The 23,269-nt window shown below is 44.2% G+C and overlaps 1 protein-coding gene across 1 annotated transcript in view; it reads left to right on the forward strand.

Moving 5' to 3' along the window:
* Window positions 1-23,269, forward strand: part of DNAH17 (dynein axonemal heavy chain 17) — a 117,688-nt gene that overhangs the window by 16,301 nt on the left and 78,118 nt on the right. Inside the window, exons 14-30 of the mRNA XM_084837750.1 lie at window positions 800-908; window positions 3,691-3,794; window positions 3,951-4,091; window positions 4,929-5,072; window positions 6,139-6,321; window positions 7,397-7,651; window positions 11,713-11,882; window positions 12,201-12,423; window positions 13,182-13,298; window positions 14,094-14,180; window positions 14,629-14,781; window positions 16,554-16,802; window positions 18,725-18,847; window positions 19,935-20,282; window positions 20,371-20,462; window positions 21,839-21,965; window positions 22,841-22,993. Coding sequence (XP_084693876.1) covers window positions 800-908; window positions 3,691-3,794; window positions 3,951-4,091; window positions 4,929-5,072; window positions 6,139-6,321; window positions 7,397-7,651; window positions 11,713-11,882; window positions 12,201-12,423; window positions 13,182-13,298; window positions 14,094-14,180; window positions 14,629-14,781; window positions 16,554-16,802; window positions 18,725-18,847; window positions 19,935-20,282; window positions 20,371-20,462; window positions 21,839-21,965; window positions 22,841-22,993 — 2,778 coding nt within the window. The remainder of the gene's footprint in view (window positions 1-799; window positions 909-3,690; window positions 3,795-3,950; window positions 4,092-4,928; window positions 5,073-6,138; window positions 6,322-7,396; window positions 7,652-11,712; window positions 11,883-12,200; window positions 12,424-13,181; window positions 13,299-14,093; window positions 14,181-14,628; window positions 14,782-16,553; window positions 16,803-18,724; window positions 18,848-19,934; window positions 20,283-20,370; window positions 20,463-21,838; window positions 21,966-22,840; window positions 22,994-23,269) is intronic.

A 23,269-nucleotide genomic window follows, 5' to 3' on the forward strand; every position in this document is an offset into this window, starting at 1 on the left:
GACTCCTAGTCTAACACTCCGCTACATCATGTACTTATGCTTGAGCATTATGTGAAATCAGTGGAAACAATCTATCACACATAAAGGATTAAGCTAGGACAAGACATTTGTAGAGATATGCCATTTCCTCTATGTATATCGCTATGCCACTATTTAAAATGCCTAAATCCAAGGGTGGCCAGGTGTCCTACTTTACCAAGGACAGTCCTCTGTTTGAAGGTCTGTTTGAAGGCATCCTCTGTTTGAAGGACTGTCTAGTTCAAGTATGCTTTAAAGATAAAGAACTGCCAGAAGGGCAGGAGCGCAGGGGTCTTAAAGGTGCCCATCCACAGTTTGCACCCAGACAGCAGACTGAGCAGCAGGCACACAGGTCTCCTGGTCACAGTCTCCCCCCACTATGGTGAGATGCACTGCATTTCGATTTCAAGTATAATAATTATTATTCTTAAACTGATTATACGTATAAATTAGCACATGCAATTTTCATGCAACCAGGTATGCTCTTTTGTCCTCTGTTCTCTCAGTGCGTAACTGAACACCCTAAACAGCCCACTTGTGGCTCTTTAGTGTCCTTTGAGAGTTAGCAATTGAGTGTGGGATCTGATGAGTCCTTTGCCTAGTGTCATCCTAATGCACAGCCACTGAGCCCAGCAGAAGCCGCTTTGTAGGAGCATCCAGGGGGGCCCTCTAAGTGTCTAGGATGGGGTTGTGATGAGAGGTGCAGCAGCTGAGACAGCACCATCTCTCTCCAACTCCACACAATAAAGTATGCATTCTACCATAAAGTGCTTGTTTTTAGATCAAGCGGACAATTTTGCCAGTAGAACTTCCACTGGTCCACCGAGAGCTGAAAGAAATTGACGTTGGACTGCGGAAAGCTGAGACCAACTTGTTCTGGAGCAATGAAGGTACAAATGTCTGTTGTGCATTTGTCATGCGTAGTAGTCCTTTGTTTGCAGTGCAGCAGTCAATGAAAACAGTGCTCAGCACCAACGTTTGCAAGTTTGAGCCCATCTACCTTCATGCTGGCCACACCCTTCCCTATTTATAGCCCAAAATGTGTCCTGCCTTAGTCTGGCCCTAGCCTTATTCCCACACAGGCAGCAGGGGAAAAGCTGGGACACAGGATAGGGGACCAGCCAAGCCCCAGAGAGTTTCAGTCTCAGTCCACTATCAGGACAATTCAGGAACACAGGGTCTTGAGAAGAAGTTGAGGTCAAGCACGGTGAGGCAGTCCAAAAAGAGACATGGTCTAAGAGCAGGGTTGTGAGGAGAAGTTGAGGTCAAGCATGGTGAGGCAGTCCAGAAAGAGACATGGTCTAAGAGCAGGGTTGTGAGGAGAAGTTGAGGTCAAGCATGGTGAGGCAGTCCAGAAAGAGACATGGTCTAAGACCAGGGTCATGAGGAGTTCAAGCATGGTGAGGCAGTCCAAAAAGAGGCATGGTCTAATAGCAGGTCGTGAGGTGAAGCCAAGGTAAAACACAGCACAGCAGTCCAAGGTAGGGATGTATGGATTTTGTTAAATCTGTTCCCTCTGTGTTTTGCAGACTATCAGGCCTCTTTTGTTCTGTCATCCACTCACTGATGGAATTGGATTTTTTTTTAGGGACATACAAGAATTTCGTTCCACTTGCACAAATGCCCATCAGCGCAGCGCAAATTTGCACAAATCCCTCACAAAAGTTTTTAAAAAACTGGTCTGCAAGTCCGTGGAAACCACGCGATTCAGGAAAAGCTGGTCCACTGCAGAATCCATAGGTTGGATCCATGGAAATCTGAACTCATTTGAATTCATTGTGGATTTCTCCCATATCCCTTGTCTAAGGGCAGGTGGGATTTCAGGAGTAAGGTATTAGCTGGAGTCCAGGGTATGGTAGTACAGCTGTCAGCCAGGGTAGCTAGAAAGAACAAGGAGCTATGTGTCAGAGAGCTAAGGACCTGTGTTGTTCCAGGAAGTAACAGGCCTCAGGCAGGAGTTTATCTAGCCTGATCTGCCAGAAAATGTCACAGTGGGGTTTGTGAGCACCACCAACTCATATCTCCCTGAGAACGTGTAGTTCAAAGAAAATATGTGATATTCTTGTGTTAGCCGTTGACAGTCTCCTGCTCGGCTTCAGCAGCTACTTCTTGCAAGGGCACAGTGAGTGACACTAGGGATGTACGAATCCCTTACCTTGTTCCGGTGGCGGCGTCTGCTGGGCGGGGGAGGCGCTCCGTCCCTCCCCCCAGAATCCTCATTGGGGGGGGAGGCGATCCGGTCCTCCCCCCCGTAATCCTCCACGGCCGGCTCTGCTCCGCGGCGGCTCCGCAGAGCAGCCGGCCAGGCCAGGGCCGTCTGCAGCCGTATTTCCAGCCACGGACTGGCTGGTGCTGGGTAAAAAAAAAAAAAAAAGGCGTACACAAATGGCGGCGGCTACGGCGGCCTCCATTTGCGTTCCTTATTTTTTGCCGTTTTAGTCTACGTAAATATTTACATAGGATAAAACGGCAAAAAAAAGGGAACGCAAATAACGTAGTGGGCGCTATTTGCGTTCCCCTTTTTTTCGCCGTAATAGTCTACGTAAATATTTACATAGACTAAAATGGCGAAAAATAAGGAACGCAAATGGAGGCCGCCGTAGCCGCCACCATTTGCGTATGCCATTTTTTTTTTTTACCCAGACGTGATAGGCTACGTAAGTCTTTACGTAGCCTAGCACGTCTGGGTAAAAAAAAAAAAAGACCAGACTGCAAATGGCGGCCGTGGCAGCCAGTCGAAAGACCAGCTGCCGCCGCCGCTGGAGCCGCCACCATCTGGAACAACCGCCTCAAGTAAGTCTCATCCCGGGGGGGATCTGCGGGGGGGCAGGCCATTCCACTACGAATTTCAGGGGGCCGAGTGCCAGTGCATTCGGCCTCACTGAAATCCGTGGCGGAATTTTCCGCCATCCCTAAGTGACACATGATAAAGTTCAGCTTCAGCTACACATAACCAAGGAGATGCAGTGGGGAAATGTAGCTGGACAGTGGCAACAAACCTGTGGTGCAGGGGTGGGTGAATGTGCGATACTTGAGCTTGTCAGGGTTCTCCGAATTCCTCCTCGAAGCTCAGTTCGCCTTGTGTGTGTTTTTCTTGACTGGGAAAAAAAATGTGTTGTTAAAAGCGTGCACCCAAAATGCGCACTTTCCCCCGTTCAGCAGTGTGAAAAGTTTGCATTTTTGGAACCTGCTCACAAGTTCAGAAATGTGCGAACATTTTCTCCCAAAATGTAGGCATGTCCGGGGTTGAAAACAGGGAGTGTTTGAGTGTTTTGCAAGCCAGAAACTAAATTATCGTAAATCCCTAGCATTGGGGCCTGTTAGTCTCATCAGGTACATGTTGCTCCCTTAAGGTGCTTCCAGACAGGCGCCTGCTCAGGGACAAAGCCATGGGCAAATGCAGGGTGGTTACAAATGGAAGAGAGTGATCTCTAGACCCCGCTTCCCTTGAAATTCCATGAATGAGGCAGGGCGATTACACAATGGAAGCCTTGTCTGAAAGCACCCTCAGTCTACCACGCCAGAATCTTGGCGACGAATCTTGATGCCATCTTCCATTTGCAGAACCTTGAAGGTAAAAATAAGGAGGGGGAGTATGCTAAAGGGGAGGGGAGGGAACCCCTGGAGTCTATTGCTCCTTAATTTGTGTTTCCCCACCCCCACCTTTGCCAGGTGTTATGGACTATATTCAAGAGATGCGAAATGTCTTATATGATTTAGAGACTAGAATTCAGAAAACTAAATTAAACGTGGAAAATATTGAACAGCTAATGCAGGTGAGTAACACGTGAGAACCGGCTTCTATCAGGCACATAAAAAGAAATATATGTGGTCATCAAAGCATATTTAATATGCTTTGATACATGCAAGTGAGCTATTTTTTCCAAGCTGCAATAAAAGGACGTCTTCTATATTTCTGGTTTTTCCTACAGGAATGGTCAGCTAGTCCTTTGTTTGAAAGGAAGGACAATAAGGAGACAGCACTCCTCGATTTGGATGGAAAACAAACAAACATAAACAAACGCTATGCAGCAATTAAAGATGCTGGGCAGAAGATTCAGGCTATGGTTGAGGTGAGAGAGGGAGAGATCAGTCCTGGCACTTCTATATGGTGTTTATAAACAGTAACACCTTTTTTAACATGTCAGGAATATAGGAAGCTGCCTTATAAAATTGGGACTCATCAGAATAACAAGGAGCCTGCTATGCTTGTCTAGAATAGAATGATCAGAGCTGAGGTTGCTGACATTCCAGTTTGCAGGCAGTCAAACTCCCCTCCTTCCAAGGATATGCAGACTTCCAAGGCAGCATTTTCCAGCCTGGAGGGGAGAAAAGACACAAATCTGTACAAGCATGCAGGTTGTGCTGCCACATATGGGTCACTTCGCACAATTGCAGCGAGGGAAATAGGCCAGAGCAGCCATTTTCCCCCGCTGTGTGTGCTGGCCAGATTTCCCTAATTAGCCTTGCTAACGGAGCTTGACATGTCGTCTGAACCTGGGCAGCATAGCTCGTTTTGGGGCAGGGGAGCAACCCTCAAATAACCCAACAACAGCCCATGGATTATGTTAACCATGCCACATTTGTGTGAACTAGGTCAGTATTGAGAGGGATTGATCTTTTCTCACACGAATTCTGCTTCATCACCTTTTCAGATGTAAGGTGACCCACATGTATGCTAAGACATACCAGATCTGAACACACTTTTGACTTCTTGACTACCTTCAGGATAGTTCCTCTTTCCAGAATTCCCACCGGCAATTCCTTCTGGTGGTAGTTTTGACATTAATGGTGGAATTGCCCAAACGTTTTCTGAGCTGACATTCTGATTTCATGATCATTAAACCATTTATTATTGACAGAAGGAAACTGACTAACTCTGGTGCACTGCTGATCTTTTCTGTTTGCAGGAAAATGCAGATTTGTTCAAAGCTGACAAGATAACAGGAATATGGTCAAATTATGTAGAATATATAGATGACATGATTTTAGATGGCTACTTTAAGTTTATCCGCAAATCACTGCAGTTTCTACTCAGCAACATGTCAGCTGATGTAAGTTGGTGAAGTTTCGGAGGAGGAGAATCTGAAACACAAATGGATCAATGGGCATAGTGCCACATGCCAAAATTTTATCACTATCTTCTGGTTACTTCACTTCAAAGTTAAATCAATCCAAACTTGGTGACCAGACAACAGATCTTGCAATCAGAATAAATTAAGCAAGATATGGCAAGGCAAACATTTTTAATGAAACAAGGCAATTCTAACCCCCTTGTGTGGGGTGGGGGCAGCACATCCGCCCCAGAGGTCCCAGTGATGCTCATAGAGTGCTTCACAGGTCTAAATCTGCCTTTGGTGGTGTTTCTGCTAACAATTGGGGGTGCAAACGTGGGTAAGTATTCAAAGTACACCCCAAAAGACTTTTTACAAATAACGTTTTTGTTCCAGCATCCTGAGACGTTTCTGGGCCTGCTGACAATTGACAGCAGTAGGCTCTGAAATGGGGTATTCTGGGGGCTGCTTTGGATCTGCTGGATGCAAAACCCCTTCATTCCCCTGTAAGGCCCCAGGATCAGGCCTATTGCCTATGTCAGCCTCAGACTTAGGCATTTTCCCTCTGATTGAAACCAATGGGAGAGAAAAGTTTAAAACAATAAGCTGCTGGCAGGAGGGGAGGGAGGGAAGGAAGCTGCCTTCTCCCACCTGCACTGGCTTTGGAAGTGGCAGAGTACCCACCATTTTACTCCTCTCATGCCTTAGGATTGCTTGGCAATTTATTTTGATTTTTGTAAAATTATAACTTTACAAGAGGATTTTGTGATGGAAGGTAGGAGGGATTCAAAAGGTAGAGGAAGGAAAGGTTGTGTAAAATTTGGATGAATTCCCACACCATCCAGAAACATTTTGGTTTTGAGTATGCCTATATATTTTCCCAAAAAAATGAACGCTGGTAGCTGCATTTTCAACCCAGGCTATCTTTTCATAGAACAAAAGCTTAAGGCTGTGGCCATAATTATAGGACTGAGGAGGCAAGGAACTGGTGGAGGGGGAGAAAAGAGTACTTTGCATAGAAGGGTGATGGAGACTGACTAATAAAGAATGCCCCAATGTGTTTTAGGCCAGTGCAGCCCCTTTATTTGAAGTGCGCTTGGAGCTGTATAAAGATGATTTAAGGTACCGTCCATCACTAGAAGTGGGAGCAGAGCAAGGTTTTCTGGAAGTGGTGGAAAACCTGATGAATGATATCTATGATACAGCTAAGCTTATACCACGACTGGCAAAACGGAAGCTCAGCTATAAGGTTAGTCCTGTTCCGATGACTGTAAAGCTCTGAATGCAATCACATGATGGGTGTAGAGCACGAATGTAACACTCGGTTTCATTTACATTTCTGTGCACGTCTCTGGGTTTGAACAGTGAATGTTTGTGATGATGTATTGGAAGAGTGGTTAACATATACTTTTTAAGGAACTTTAAGCATTGCCCTCAAGCCCCTCTATAACTATTTTGAGCGTCGCTGCTCAGCTGAATAACTTTTGTTCACAGGGGAGTTCCTGCAAGCTTCTCCTGTCATTAAAATAAAAACATGGGAGCATATGTATCTGTGTCTACATGCTAAGAATTCTGAGCTAGCCCCAAATTCTTGCCATGCCCATGTCTGACTTCCAAGTGGGCACATGTAGAAATTCTTTCCATTCTATAATTTCAGAGATGCTAATAGGGGGCACTGTTGTGAAATAAGTAACAAAGGAAACAATTATCCATGGATAAGAAGCATGTGACTGCCATCTTTTGTAGTGTGCTTCAACAGATCTACAGTTGCCAACAGTTTAATCTTTCCTCCCATCAGATACGAATATAACAACAATTCAAGCTGAACACATATCCTCTTGGGTTTTTTAACAAGTGTTTTCCACATATTTCAGGTTGGGCTGCAGTCACAAGGACTAGAAAACGAATATTTAAAAAGTTCAGAGTCCCAGGATTCTAAGCAAGCCGCCAGATTTTGTGCTAGAACATACAATTCCAGTTTACAGGGTGTCATTTCAACGATGCAAAGTTCCAGATCCCCTTTAAATTATGAAGTGTCAATTAACAGTTATGTTATCTTTTGTGTGGTGTTAGGCTACATTTGCCTTTTCTATTGTGTGACATCTGGTGAACAAAAGAACAAAACACTTGAACATAAGAATAGCTGTGTTTGATCAGACCTTTGATCCATCGATTTTTTGATCCAGACGTTTGATCCATCTAGTCCAGCATTGTGTTTCCCACTGTGGCCAGCCAGATGTCCCTGGAAAACCCACAAGTGAGTGATACTACCCATGTTATTTATTTATTTCCCTAATGCCAATAATATCTCCTGATGTTTGCAGTCTGACCTAGAAGATACAGGAGAGTTGATAGAGATGCGAGAGGAGGTGTCAAACATTGTGGTCAATGCCATGAAGCAAGGCGAAGAATATGAAGATTCTTTTGAGAAATACTCATACCTTTGGATGGATGATCCACAAGAATTCATGCAGCGCTTCCTCACCTTTGGCCATGCCCTAACACCTGAAGAGCTGGAGTCTCATGCAGAGGAATACTTGCCTCACGTCGCACCCACCCTAGAACAATTTCAGCTACAGGTGAGACATGGAGTACATGTGTGTTACGTCCAAATATTGGGGGGTTCCATCCCAGTCCTTCAAGGCCCCATTCTCGGGATAAACCATACAGTATAACCTTCTGGAACCCACTGCACAGAAATACCACATATTCTATCTCCATAACCAGGGCTGGCCTTAAGGGATGGGCAAGCTGGACGGTTGCACAGGGCACCAAGCTGAGTGGGGGGCACCAAGCTGAGCTCAGTGGCTATGTTTTTAATGTACGGTCTGCAGTAAGCTAGGGTGGCAAGAAGCAAGTGTCTGCAACCTTTCTTTCAAGGTTCTACAGGTTGTTTGGGTACTAACTACAAAAATGATCTTCCTTCAATTAGCTTGAAAATATGTTTCTTTTTCCATTTCCACTGTGATGTTATTTGCACTAGGTAAAAATCAGTGGAACGATGCTTGACTTTGGGGCAACATCGCTGGGCACTTCTAATAGTGTAAACACCATGAGCACCATATAAATAATAATTAAATAAAGCTGTAAGAGGTCGGCTGGATACCTTTTTATTTATAAAATTTATTTGATTTATTATTTTTAAAGATAAAGATGTTAAATATATAATTCAAAGTGGGGAGTTAGTTAGACATCCCTTTTAGACTGCCTTTCTGTTGACCAGTTCTCATGAAACACACTTCATTGGAAAGCTCTTGACATGCAGATTCCACATATTACAATGGTTTTCACTTTGATACAAAGACAGGAGTTTATTTACGTCCCTAAAGCTTTTTTTTTTCTTTTAAAGAATTAGGCTATTTTCTATAACAATGTACTATAAAGTTTTATTTTTAATATCAAAAACTGGCAAGTCTAATTAAACACATGTAATTGCAACTTGGAGCAAAATGAAATATGAACACAAAAAAGTCTCTGCACACCATTATAAACGCAAGTGCAGGCCAAAGTACAATGATATGCCAGTAACATATGGCCTGTAAACGTACCATAAATGGATTAAGAGACACCTAGAGTTCAAAGTAACCCAGTCAAATTTTAGTTATTGCTCAGAAAAGTAGTCTCCGGCTGTTAAATTTAACAAAATAACATGTATATATTCCACGCATTACTAGCATGCCTAGATGTCAAACGCTTACCGGCAACAGTAACCAGCAGGCAAATCATGACTCTAAGTGCACCTCCGCTGCTGTGCTAATTCTGCTCCTCCAGCCCCTACAGAGGAAGCTTTGCACCCCTGCCTGGATGCAGTCGTGTCTGCCTCAGCAAGCCTGCATAGTGGGTGACCCGTCCCGGCATAGGAGGCAGACTGTGCCTGTCAGCATGCATCCTGCAACCAACATCGACAGGTTTGATATCAGCAGTTGTGTCAAGATTTGCAAACACTGCGATGCCTTGCTTTTCAACGGCAAATCGTCAACTCTTTGCTGCCATGGCAGAAAGGTTTCAGTACCGCCGGTTCCAGACTTCATCTACAACAGTGTCACTGACGGCTCCACTCTTGGAAAGAAATTCGTGAAGGACATTCGCAAGCACAACAGTGCCCCAGGCTTTGCTTTCTTCTGTGCAGCGCTCAAGATGGTACAGCCGCAAGGTCCCAATCCATTAGTGTTCAAGGTGCAAGGTTCAGTTTGCCATCTGATGGGCACTTTGCAGTCGGATGAGACTCCAGGCTACAGCCAGCTGTACATTCTTGACACCGACAAGGCCACAATGGCTCACCTTGAGCGAGCAGAGAACAGAACAGTGGGCCACACCTTGCTGGAGTAACTCACTAACCTGCTACTTATTGTTGACCCATATGCTAATGAGTACTGGCATGTCAGTGACATCCTTGAGCATGAGAATGCTGCTGCAGTTGCTGCTGGACATGCACCAGTGGACGTATCACTGTGCTTCCATCACGACAGCAGAATGATGAACACTATAGCTCACTCTGGATGCTATAACATTCTCCATGTCTCTGAAATTGCTGCTCTGTTAGTTACCTTGGATGGCTTCCTCTGGCTGATTGTGTCTGATTATATACCCTGAAGGTGACAGTGCCACAACATCTCCAACATGGAAAGTCATGGTGACCCTTTGGTTTACCCTTTGCTGCACTTTCCATGATCTTCCTGCCAAGGATCAGCCTTGCACCTTCCGACTCATCTCTCCCCTTCCAATTCAAGCATTGCGAGTTCCCCATTCATCTGGCCTTTGCCATTAGCATCAACAAGAGCCAGGGCAGACTGTGGAGCAAGTTGGCATCTATCTGCCTATGCTTGTCTCCTGCCATGGACAATCTGCGTTGCCATGAGTCGTGTGCGCTCATTGGCAAAACTCAAGGTTCAAGTCTCCAGTGGATCAGAACAAGGGCGTTGCAATGGCTGCCTGGAGTTTACACCAAGAACATTGTATTTAAGGAAGGTTTGTAAATATAAAAGATGTAAGTGTTTATTTTATAAAATAAACAGTTAAGTTAAACCTTTCATTGGATTTGATTTTTCTCTGCAAACTGTGTTTGCAGGTAACTAACTGGTAATGAATAATCTAAAATAAAGAATGCTTACCAAAAGGTAGGAACTGCTACAAAACAAAAAAAATATAAAAAGTAAAACCCGTGTTATGTTGTGTTGCATAGTCCACTGCCGCTGCTCAGGATGTGGCTTTCCAGCAGGCAAGGAAGAGCTGCAGGTGAGAATTCTCAGATGTAGTCCATGCGTGTGACCCTTAGCCTAGTACACATGTGCATGGGGGCAGCACCGCAGCAAGTCAGGGCCCCCAGCATCACACCGGGACCAGGGACCATAAACCCTCTTGGTGGTCCTGCAAAGCTGGCCACCAGGGGGGCACCAAAGGCACTCCTCGCCCAGGGCGCTATTTATCCTAGGGCCAGCCCTGTCCACAACCCCAGAACAGCAACATCATCCATCATGCAAGTGTAGCTTCCTTCTTGTCCTTACCTCCTCTTCTCTCACTCCTTTAATTCACTCCCCATCTTTCCTCAGTGATGCCTCAAACTCCATCCTTAGGGCATTTTTACATATGGAAGTAGGAACATAGGTAGCTGTCTTCATACAGAGGTCAGATCCTTGGTCCACCTAGCCCAGTATTGTCAACACTGACTGGCAGCAGCTCTCCAGGGTTTCAGGCAGGATTCCTTCCTAGTCCTACTTGGAGGTGCCGGGGATTGAACCTGGGCTCTACTCACTGAGCTGTGGTCCCTCCCATCAAATAAACCTAGCTTAAATTAAATTAAGCTAAGTAAGGTAAATTAACTTTCCTTCCACATGTCCGTAAAATTGATACTGGCTAGAATACATTTATTTATTTCTCTGTCGTTAGGCTGCTTTTCAAAATAAAATGTTTCCCCAAGAGGCTTGCTCAATAAAACAAACAAATAAAATTTAAATAAATATGATTCAAAACAGCGTAAAATATTAATATTGAAAACAGTCAGTTTCACAGATATTAAGAAATCAAAATAAATTCCAAAAAGCCAGCCAGATAAAAATAACCTCAGCCTAAAAACCTGAAGCTCACTTCAAAACAGAGGGGACTTTAGGATCCCTTTATGCATACGATTTCTCTTCTGCCTTCTGTCACACTTTAACAAGAGTTATATACAACAGAAATCATATAGAGAAGCTCAAAGATGTTTTTGGTGTCTTATCTGAAAACTGTTTTATCAAAGCTGGCAAATCAGGTTTAAGAGTCCTCATATGTGGGAGGGACACACACTGAGCTCGACAGTGCAAGCAAATAGACGAGCAGGTTTTCCTCTTAGGGTAATGTAACATAACCAGAAGAGTATGACATCTCCCTAGGACAGACAGGCTTCTTTTTTTCCCTGGTCATCTCCATGGCAACAGTGAGAAGCCAGCCATGCAAATGGTGTGGTCCCACACTGGTCCCACAGTGATACGCATTTGTATTTTCTCTGTCAGTGGAGGAGTTTCTTCTGAGATAGGTTTGTTTGCCTACCTTAGAAGGGGCTGGCAGGTTTTCTAGCTCTTCCTGATGATGGGGTGTGCATGCAGGAATCCTGCTTCACTAGCTATAGTACCTCCTTATCCCATGGCTCTTTGTGGCCTTCTAGATTGACACCTATGAGAAACTCTATGAAGAAGTGTCCAAGTTTGAGAACACCAAAGTGTTTAATGGTTGGTTGCAAAGTGACTGTCGTCCCTTCAAGCAAGCACTTCTGAACACCATCAAGCGCTGGAGCCTAATGTTCAAGCAGCACCTCATCAACCATGTCACCACCAGGTAGGATGGGGAATTATTTTGGCAATTTCCAAACATTCCAGTACCACAACCTGTTTCCTCCCCCCACATCACATTCATGGTCAACAACCACAACTACCCAGTGCCTAATATACAAACATTTGAAGAATCACCATTTGTACTCAAGCCCTATTCAGGTGTTATTAAAGTGAGTAGACGGCCACAAGGCTCTTTGTTGTCTATGCTGCAACAGACTAATGCAGCTTCCCTTCTGGAGATAAGTCCAGTGTTTCTTTCTGACTCTCTTACTACTGATGTAGGACAGGTGACCCCAGCTGGAATTTGTTCTCTCCTTTACAGCCTTCAGGGTCTTGCCACTTTCATGAAAGAAGTCAATGCAGGTTTAACTAAACCAGTGAAAGAAGGTGACTATGATGGGCTCGTGGAAGTGATGGGACACTTGATGAGGGTCAAAGATAGACAAGTCACTACTGACAACATGTTTGAGCCCCTAAAGCAAACTATTGAGTTGCTAAAACTGTATGGAGAAGAAATGCCTGAAGAGATCCATATGCAGTTGCATGTAAGTTACTAAATGCTTTTCTCTGGAAATATTTGGATTTTCGTGGCTTTCCATTTTGGTTTTTTCTAGTGGAATTAAATGACTTCATCCCTTTTATAGAAGACAAGCAATCCCAAGTATCAGTTGTTTTTATAATACAGTCATGTTAGTGTAGAAGCAGGAAACAACCCTGCAGTGGTTTGTTGTTGAGTTATTTATCTGGCTTAGTGTGGGACAAGCCAGAGTTCCTGATTCGCATGTCACACCAAGCAACCCAGGGATGAAGCATCCCTGGATTGTTCAGCCGCTCCCACTCACAGCAGTAGCAATCAGGCAATGTGCACCAGCACGCACACTTGTTTGCAACAACCTTGGATTGTTGTGACATAACTGGGCCAATAATTTAGGAAAGGCCATTGGCTGGGCATGCATCTGATCCACACAAACTACAGGTGAACTTACTGTTGACCCACTATAACTTTCCAAGGCTGTGCATGATCTTTGGATATGATGACATTTGCATCATACATACTGCAATGTACATGCTCATTTCTCTGTTATTAACCATGTCAGGGTGAGTGAAGTTCAGAAATGTGCAAATGTGGACAGAGGCAAAGCCTTACCAAAACAAATTTCTCCATTCAGCCATTTTGCTACTTGGCTCGATGACCTTTGTTTTTTGTCTATATTGTTCTGTGGCTGTCTGTATTCATTTCATCAAGTAATCATCTCACAGCTGTGTAAGCAAAACGTTTTGAGAGTTCTGCTTTTGTTTTTAGGAATTGCCAGAGCAATGGAACAACACCAAAAAGTTATCATTCCAAGTCAAACAGAATGTTGCTCCTCTGCAGGCAAATGAAGTTACAATCATCAGGAGGAAATGCCAACAGTTTGAGGTACCTTTTGTAATTAAGGATACTCCCAGCTCACCTGCTGAGCTCCGCAATATAACAATGAGATATAATAAAACCAAACATTCAGGGTGAGCTGTAAGCTGAAGTAAGGGCTACCTACCACCCACTTAATGTACATTATGAGCCTTTCCACACAAGGCTTTTATTGTGCGCACGTGATTCATTACTCACGGCAATTTGCAGGCACTTTAGATGACGTCATCCTCAGGGCCTCTCTCGTGCTTTGCGACCATTATCATGGTTTTTCTTAACGTGGTATTTTTTTCTGAATGGCCTCTATAATGCCATCAAAATCTTGTGCAACTGAGCAATTCTGCTATAACACAGTGCCATCTAGTGGGTATATAATGAAACATATAGAAAGGCAGAGAAAGAAAGCCCTCAGAAAAAAGCACGTGTAAAGGAGGTGATCTTAATCCTGCAAAGAATCTGGAAGCAGAAGCTTCTGTAACAGTGTGGGATAAAAGCCTCATGTAGAAATGCATTCTAACATGCTGTGATGCTATGGCATGTCCTAGAGTCTAGGAGGAAGAGGAGGAGGAAGATTGCTGGTTCTGCTGCAGCTCGTACCAACAAAATGCTTTACCAGTGGTATCCCATCTTACCCTACAACCTGTGCCATATGGTGAATGTTTTCGATATTTGTGACCCACAAACATCCTCACCATGGTTACTGTTCATGTGTATTATAGCATCATCCAGTTTGATGATCATTCCTCCTGATGTTGCATGGTTCTGCTTAACCATGCCATTCTCCTCTCTTTTTCCCCTTCTCAGATTAAACAACACGAGTTCAGGGAGAAATTCCGAGTCAATGCCCCCTTCACTTTTGTTGATCCAGATCCATACAAATCCCTAAATAAGGTAAGAGATGGAGAAATCTATATAGACAATACCCGGAAGGTTACCTGCCATAACATGCCAGGCATGCTTTTAGTGCCATAGAAAAACAGCATTTTCCAAAACCTCCCAAGATGTTTGGGCTCAGTGGTTTCCCTTTGTGGGATTAGACCAATGACAATTAGGGCACGTGCCACCAACCCTGAATCAAGGAGACTTCAGTAGAGCAGAAGCTAATCTAACTTGCAGGACAGTTTGGAGGTTCAGACCCTAGAAAGACATTACAACACTCCTCACTCCGGGGCTATCCTGCTTATTTGCCCTGGTATGTTGGCAACTCCACAAGTTATACTGCACTAGCACATGCTGATGAGGTAGAAAGACAGCTCCCAATCCAGCACCAGCACCAGCATAACATCTGCATTCAGCTGCCTAAAATACTAGGTAACCCCTTTCCGTTTTGTGCTTCCAGCAACAAAAAATGATCACTGCTATGGAAAAAGAGATGGAAGCCCTATCTAAATCCGCAAGCTTGTTTGAGGTATCTGTCCCAGATTACAAACAGCTGAAGGCATGCCATAAGGAAGTGCGATTGCTCAAGGAGCTCTGGGATATGATTGTCTTGGTAAGACTTTGAACTTGTATTTGTAGGAAATGTTGATAGAGACAGGTGCAAGAACTCTGTACCGACATTTTAAATTTGGCTACAAGGGAAGGAGAACTGTGAGATCAAAATCCTGAACTGTGTCATCAGCATGTTCAGGCTGCAAACATTACCGGGCCTGTAAATCACAGTTTGCCTCTTTTCATGTGAGTCTGCTGCCTGATTACTGTGAATGGTTCCAACACTATGGTTTTGCCCGGTCGTGTGTTGCCTGGTTAGAATCCAGACTTTGACAAAAGAATGTGAATGTTCTTTCAGTGCAGCCGTCCTGAACCTTGTTGGACTACAACTCCCATCAACCCATCCAGCAGGGCAGTACTGACTGAGGATGATGGGAGTTGTAGTTCAACATATCTGGAGGGTGCCAGGTTGACTGTAAAATAATCTCCCAAATGGGCAAGTCACAAGCAGAAGGTCTGACATGAGAAACTGCAGGTTTACAACTGGAAAGGCAGAAAGAATGAGGGACAAAGAGAGCTGTTAGGTGGCTGACCTTGGGGTGCAAGTATTCTCTCTGGGGCTCCATTACAGGGTAGCAGTCAGACCTGCTGCCTTGCAGAAGTGTCTGCTTGCCTCCACTTGTGCTTGGCTTATATACTCGATTGTAAACTGCAGCTATTACAAAAGGTCAGTCTCCATGCTTTCTCATCCAACGGTAACACTGACTAAACCCAGTAGCGCTGCCCTGGAACTTCTTACCATTTGGGGAAGTAGACAGCATGTAACACTATAATATGGGTTGTGGTGATGGGGAAATGGGGTTGCAGACTAAAAATAACACGGGATGTTGTTTGTCAAAATGATAGGAAATGATTCCCAAGTAGTTTCTGCTTCCAATCCCTGAGAAGCCATCTTGGCTCCCTTTGATGGGATTCTCCCAAGAACTAACTCAGCTATTCTACAGCTGTAGGTGTTTTCTACATTTACTTCATTAGATGTTATTACTTCTCTCTGCTGTACCATTCAAGTCCAAAAGTGCACATGTCAACCTTAAACATATATAGCAAGGGTACAGCGGTTTGTCATTTTATGAACCTCAGGTCTTTTATTTTCATTTCTTAACATTTAGTTCTTTCAGGGCTCTTTGTTTCCTGCATAGGGATACACATTCCCCCTGAAAAGTCTATCACCCTTGGGGAAAGGTGGATGGGATATCTTACCACTTACACTGACTGGATAGAGACAAGTGGTAGCGAAGTATTAAGGATCATTTCCATTTTCTCTTAATATCTGGAAATGTCAACCCTTTTGAGTTGCAAGATCTGTCGAATGCTTCAAGATGATTTCAGTATAGTTAGTTTTCTTATTTTGAGCTTTTCTGCTCAAGGCATTTATTGTGCACTCATTATTCCCTACTCACAGTCATTTACAGGTTCTTTAGGCAATGTCGTGACCCTCCAGTTTCGCTTCTGTTTGTAAACAGCACTTTCAGCAAGGGTTGGGGCTTTTTTAGAGCAGGGAAAATGGGGTATTATTCCTGAATGGAGGAAGAAAACACGTACTTGTGCTATTCCGCTGTACCACAATGCCACCTAGTGGTCATGTAGTGGAAAAGCAGGAAAGGAAACATTCTTTGTGTAGTGCTCAGATTTCAGTTTTGCAATGAAACCAAAAATAGATGCAGCAGTTTAACAGCCTCATATAGTAAAGCCCTTTTGCTCACAAAATAGAAGATAAAAACTCGACATGTTGTTGTTGTTCAGTTGTTAAGTCGTGTCTATTTTCTAATTCAGGTAGATCAAAGCATTAATGACTGGAAGACGACCAAGTGGAAGGAGATTAATGTTGAGCAGATGGATCTTGATTGCAAGAAATTTGCTAAGGATGTGAGAGGTTTGGACAAGGAAATGAGAGCATGGGATGCTTTTGTGGGACTGGATAACACAGTTAAAAATATGATCACATCCCTCCGAGCTGTGAGTGAGCTCCAGAATCCAGCTATCCGAGACAGACATTGGAAAGAACTCATGCAGGCCACCCAGGTAACCTAGACAGCCTAAAGCTAGTACCTACAATTTCTAGGAGTTATTATTTTTATTTCTAACATTTAGTCCTCCACCCACTAACCTGAAGGTTTCTTGCAGCTACTTACAAAAAGCATTGCAGAAGGTCAGGCCTGGGACATCTGAGTTCGATTTCACATTCCAAAAGCAATATATAATGGGCTTCTAAGTAATATATTTTATTTCTTAGTCCAGAACAATCTCTTTCTTTGCATGTTCCCATCTCAGGCCAGATGTGTGATAAAGACTGGCAAGTGTGGTAAGGAAACAAACTCCGACACTTGGTACCTTTTGACAGAGAAAAGTGCAGGCGAGAGGACCGTAGAAATATTATTCGTCTCTTGTCACAGGATTATTATTTTTTTAGATTAAGACATTTTCAAAAATTATGCATAATGAGGTGAATATGTCTACAATTGGCTCTCTAACACTTCCTTAAAACAGCTTCTCTCACACATTGTCTAAGGCTTAACTGGGAGTAAGCGCTACTGAACTAAATAGAGCTTCCTTCTGAATAGACATACTATGTCTATCCTGTAAAATAGGGGTGGGGGGAAGTGTCCTGGGGCCTGTCTACATGGGAAGTTTTCTCCAAAGATGCTGTGGCTTAAAGTCATCAGGGACACATGACACCGTGGCCACTCTGCAGCAAAGCCATCATTTCCAGCCTGAAGCCCAGAGTTTTTCCAGAGGCGTTCTGTGCCGCGTTTTCCCTTTAAGCCAGCTTCTGCCCACTTCTAGTGCAGTGTGCCCGATATCCCCAAATTAAATGCAGCTTCTTACAAGTGGAATGGCGGCTGTTGGAGCTTGGGGAACTCATTGCCCTCAAGTGCACTTGAACAAAGAGAAGAACTCCAACCAAAGGGTAAACACAAGCTCAGCATCCCTAATCAGAAGTAAGGGAACAGCTGATTGCCCCAGTTTAATTTGTAATTAAATTTGCTCCACATCATTTTTTTTTCAAGGTCACCAGGTTGGGGAAGTAACTGGTTGTCTCCTCGCATGTCACTGAGCATGGAAAGGGGGGCTGCAGAGGGAAGCGAGCCTGTTCTTCTCAGTGGGAGCTGCTTCTCTGCACAGAGGGAAAGGGCTGGCTGGAGTTGCCTCCCTCTGCTGGCGCATCCTCTCCTCCCTCTCCTGCATTCTTTAGTTCTCATTGTATCACCCTATTGATACAGAGAAATAACGAGGTTGCAGGCTCCCACTTCTGGCCACCTCCTCTCACTAGATAGCTGGTACTTGAAACAGCGTCACTCCAGTTTTCTCAGTGGGAAAAAGATGCTACAGATTCTCAATGGGGGGAAAGGAGGCAACAGAGGCTGTAGACTGAGAATGGGTGAAGCAGCCAGGTCGCTGTGGTTACTCCCTGGAAGTGCGCAACTGGGGTTTTATGACTGGGCAAAACAGGCTGCAGACTGTCAATGGGTGAAGTACCTAGATCCCTGTATTTACTCCCTGGAAAAGGAGAAAGAGGGTGGGAGCTCTAACTCCCTGACCATTGGCTTGAGTGGGGCAAAATTGCACTGGTGGGGTGCTGCCATGGAGAGCCTTCAGATGCTGTCGGGGATAATAATGTGGTAGCTGGGGGTGGGGGAGCCTGGACAGGCGTGGGAAACAAGCCTCTCTCATTGGTTGACCAGCCTTTGCCAGGTTGATGACATTCAGTTCTACTCCCCCCACCCAGCCCCAAAATATGTTGCTTTCAAGCGCTGTGTGACCCATGAAAAGCAGATTTTTTAGGTATGGTACACTTGGCTTTTCTTGCTTCTTGTATCCTTGATGGACCTAAGCTGATTCCATGAAAATCCAGGCAATACTCCAAAGTGCTTCTCGTTCCATTGTTGTGAAGATTGCCCCCCCCCCCGGTGTAACTACCTTTTCAACATTTACTCCTGTACCAGGTGAAGTTTACCATGTCTGATGAAACAACACTTGCAGACCTACTTCAGCTGAATCTTCACAAATTTGAGGATGATGTTCGCAGTATTGTAGACAAGGCTGTGAAAGAGTCAGGGATGGAAAAGGTACTATTTGTGCCATCTGCCATACCTTACTGTTGCATATAACGCAGTCTGAAATTACAACTTCTTTGTGTTTCTCACTCCCCTGAAAATGCTGGAAGATAACACTTTGTTTTCTATATTTGGAAGCAGATCTTCTGACAGAGGTTTTTCAAATTAAGGGCTTTTTTCATTCCTGATCTATGGTATGTGGACTGATTGCATCCATGGGATGTATTCCCTCTCTTGGAATGGAGGCAAGCACAATTTGGTTGGGGTTTTCTGTGCCAGGCAGCAGACTAGCAGATCTCATACAGTTTGTTCATCTACATTATGAAGATTGTCTGAATTTAGAATATGGCCACTAGCCTACTGACAGGGGTCAGATGTTGGGACCATATCATGTCAGTGCTTCTGGTCCTATTCCAGTGCCATTCAAAGCACTGGTGCTTGCCTTTGAAGCCATACACAGCTGGGTACCTAAGTGCCTGAAGGAATTCCTGTTCCCATATCAACTTGCCTGTGTGTGTTGAGGTCATCAAAGGAGGCTTTTCTCCGAGTACCCCTGCCCTTTGAAGTGAGGTGGGTGGTGACCAGGCAGAGGGCTTTTTTGGTGGTGACAACTTTCTTGTGGAACTTCCTTCCCTGAGAGGCAAACCCAGTGCTTATTCTGTTACCTTTTGGCAGCAGGCAAAGACCTCTTTGTTCTCCCCAGACTTTAAAGTTCTGTATCTTAACCTGTTGTAACTGCTGCTTTATTGTTTGTTTTACTATGACTGATTGGTTTTGCTGGATTTTATTGATTTTATTGTTTGTACTTTATTGTGAACTGCCACTGTTTGGCTGATGGGCAGTATGCAAAGATGCAAAATAAGGTAAAATAAATCTATAGCCCTGCTACATACATTAAAAGTCTGGAGCAGTTTTACTGGCTTTGCCAAACTGAATTCCTCATGAGTTAACATCACTGTTCTGGCATGCTAACCCAAGCTTGATCAGGATGGGCAAACAGTACAGCAACATCATGCAAAGTCTGCATTTGCAAGCTATTCATTTTAAAAGCTATAGGATTGAAAGTTTTTCTGGCAATTTTTTATTTTTTAATTTGAAGGTGTTGAAGGCTCTTGATAGCACCTGGTCAACTATGCAATTTGAACATGAGCCCCACCATAGGACTGGAACCATGTTGCTCAAGTCTGATGAAGTATTAGTAGAGACCCTTGAAGAAAATCAAGTGCAGCTCCAGACTCTGATGACTTCCAAGTATTTAGCACACTTCCTTCAGGAAGTCTCCAGCTGGCAGCAGAAATTATCTACTGCTGACTCTGTGATATCCATCTGGTTTGAAGTTCAGAGAACCTGGAGCCACCTGGAGAGCATTTTCATTGGTTCAGAAGACATTCGTAACCAACTTCCAGAGGACTCTAAGCGTTTTGATTCGATTGACAAAGATTTTAAGGTGAGCAAGCTCTTCCTTTTACTTCGTTATCACCTGCGGAAAGAATCATCCTTGAGTGGCTGACAAATCCACCTTTTTGTCTTAACAGGAATTAATGGCTGATGCAGTAAAAACCCCTAACGTGGTTGAAGCGACAAATAAACCAGGTCTTTACGACAAGCTAGAGGCCTTGCAGCAAAGGTCAGGAAGATGTAATTTTCCATCTAATGTTGCTATAACACAAGTATAAAATATAGCTGGGCAGATTGTTTACTAGTAGCGGAAGAAGGAAATCATAGGCTGCATAGTTTGTGATTTAGGAAAGCTTTCTGGTTTCAGTTTGTTGAAGTACATTTCAACTCCAACTGTAGGCCCAGAAGGACAATTGCGGAAATCCTACTTCACTGATGCCAGGTTGTGCATGCGTGGCTGCATGCGCATGCGTGCATGTGCATGCGCATGTGTTTAAAATGGTAGTCATGGCATGGTGCAGTCATCCATCAGAATAGAACAGAAGCAGAGCATGTACGATGACCAACATTTACAAACCCTCTGAAATATGCCTAGTGGCAAACACCTGAGCTGGGCTCTGGGATCCAATAGCAGATTATCCTAAATAGATGGATATCTTTTCTGCCTAGTTCTTGACTACTTTGCAGGATACTCTCTGTCAGAATGGGACTTTTTGGTATCTAGGAAGGAGAAGCTTTTCATGGCCAGGAAGGAATCATGTGAAAATCCAGCTCTTGCCCTGAACATGTACTCTCACAGTTAGAAGATGAGATGTCAGCCAAGAGCTGAGGATTCAAGGAGCACTGAAACTGGGCTGTAAGAAGCTAACATGCAAAGCGGTTTTATCACTGCCCTTGATGTGACATCTGAGGCACATCACTACTTGGTGGAGTAGCATGAGGACCATTTTCTTCCAGTTTTAGACCTTTTAATCCGTATTATGGGGTTAGTTCACACACACATCTATGCATGTCCTTTCCTTGATTGCCTCATCCTTTGTTTATTCAAGACCTGCTGTGTCTCAGCCAAACATATGAGCTGTTTCCATCCAAAGGCATTATGTCTGAGTTGGCATCAAGTTATATGGAAGTATTCTCTGGTAATACATTAACCTACAATGGCTCACTCATATGTGGAAATCATGGCTTGACATCAGTACACTCAGTGAGTGATTAGCCTACGGGCGTGAGCTGGCCCATGGTCTCCAACACACCTAGCACCATTTTTTATTTCATGAAGTGTCTGGCCTGATCCCTTAGCCAGTATCTTCTGCTAACCCAAAGCCTAAGCATGCCGAGACAGAACCCATCATCCATCCTTTATTAACCTTGCCTCCCCCTTCTCTGTAGTCTTCCTGATAGCCAAAATGTAGGCTGTAAGCTCCTTAGGGCAGAGAACTGTCTTGTTGATGTTGTTGCTTATATTATTCTTTAAAGCATCATGTACATCATGGCACTGACATAATAATAATAACAATGATGATGATGATGATGATAATAATAGTGCACTTTTAAGGAGCAAAAGCAGCACTACTTCCACTGTCTCTTCTCCTTCTTGCCTATTAGCTTGGCGCTCTGTGAAAAGGCTTTGGCTGAATATCTGGAAACCAAGAGACTGGCTTTCCCTAGATTTTACTTTGTATCCTCTGCTGACCTGCTGGATATTTTGTCCAATGGCAATGACCCTGTTGAGGTAGGATCTGCATGAATGGTTTGGGGATTTCAATCCTAGACCTCTTCTTTTTTAAACACCTTTTTCACCCGAGAAGATATCCAAGGCAAAAGACACAGATTAACTGAAACTGCACATCATCCTGTGTCTTGATCAGCATTTGGGGATGGCGGTGGAAGGGCGTGTGTGTAGACCAGTAGTACTGCACATGCTTTGCATGTGGTGGGTCCCTGGTTCAACTTCTGAGAACTCCAGTTTTTGAAAGGATCTCAGGTGGCAGGTAATGGGAAAGACCCTGCCTGAGATCTTGGAGAGCCATTGCCAGTCAGAGGAGGAAATACTGGGCTGGATGAACCAGTGGTCTGTCAGGAATGCTAGAGATCTTCTCTAATCTAGACACTTATTTGTTTAGATTAGGGGCGGGGAATCTCTTTCAGCCGGAGGGCCAAATTCAATTTTGGAGACGCTCTTGGGGGCCACATATCAGTGGTGGGTGTGGCTGAAGGCAAAGTGGGTGGGGCCAAAGACAAAAGTGGGTGGGGAAAAATACAAAAAAACATTACCATATTGTAGCCTAAACCTCTTACTGCCAGTAACTAAGCCTTAGGAAACGCATCTTTCAGAATGGGGGAAAAGATGCACAAAAGCTGGGAAACCACCAAGCAGTCAGTGGTTGGGGGAAAGGGGGAACAGGGGAAGGGGGCAAGGCCATCTGGGGGACTCTGGAGGGCCAGATTAGGATCATATGAGAGCCGGATTTGGCCCCCGGGCCTGAGGTTCCCCACCCCTGGTTTAGACTGTTCAGTGCCCCACTTTGTTATATCTTCCTTAGTCATCTCCTCCCCCTTGTAGATCCATATACTTTGTTCCCTAATATCACACTCCTCTTCTTGAAGGTCTCCCGCCACTTGTCCAAGCTATTTGATAGTATGGCCAAGCTGAAATTCAAATTAGATGCCAAAGAGCAGCCACTGAAGATTGGCTTGGGAATGTACAGCAAAGAAGACGAGTATGTTGATTTTGACAAGGAATGTGACTGTTCTGGACAGGTGGGCTGGATGTAATTTTAAATTCAACATCAGTCTTGACAATTGATCTGTGTAATTACTAAGGGGAGGAAGTCTACTTATGTTTCCTTGTGGCGTTGCATGAAGCCACTGAAAACGCCCCTCTGCTTGCTTAGTCAGATTGCACATATTGCACACCATCGCAGCCTTCTCCAACCTGGCACCCTCTACATGTGTTGCACTACAATTCCTACCAGCCATGCTGGCTGGGAATTATGGGAGTTGTAGTCAACACATCTGGAGGGCACCAGGTGGGGA

The sequence above is a fragment of the Heloderma suspectum genome, chromosome 2, assembly GCF_057233095.1.
Source record: "Heloderma suspectum isolate Gila_16-S chromosome 2, 16-S_ref, whole genome shotgun sequence".
In the NCBI taxonomy this organism is placed as follows: Eukaryota; Metazoa; Chordata; class Lepidosauria; order Squamata; family Helodermatidae; genus Heloderma; species Heloderma suspectum.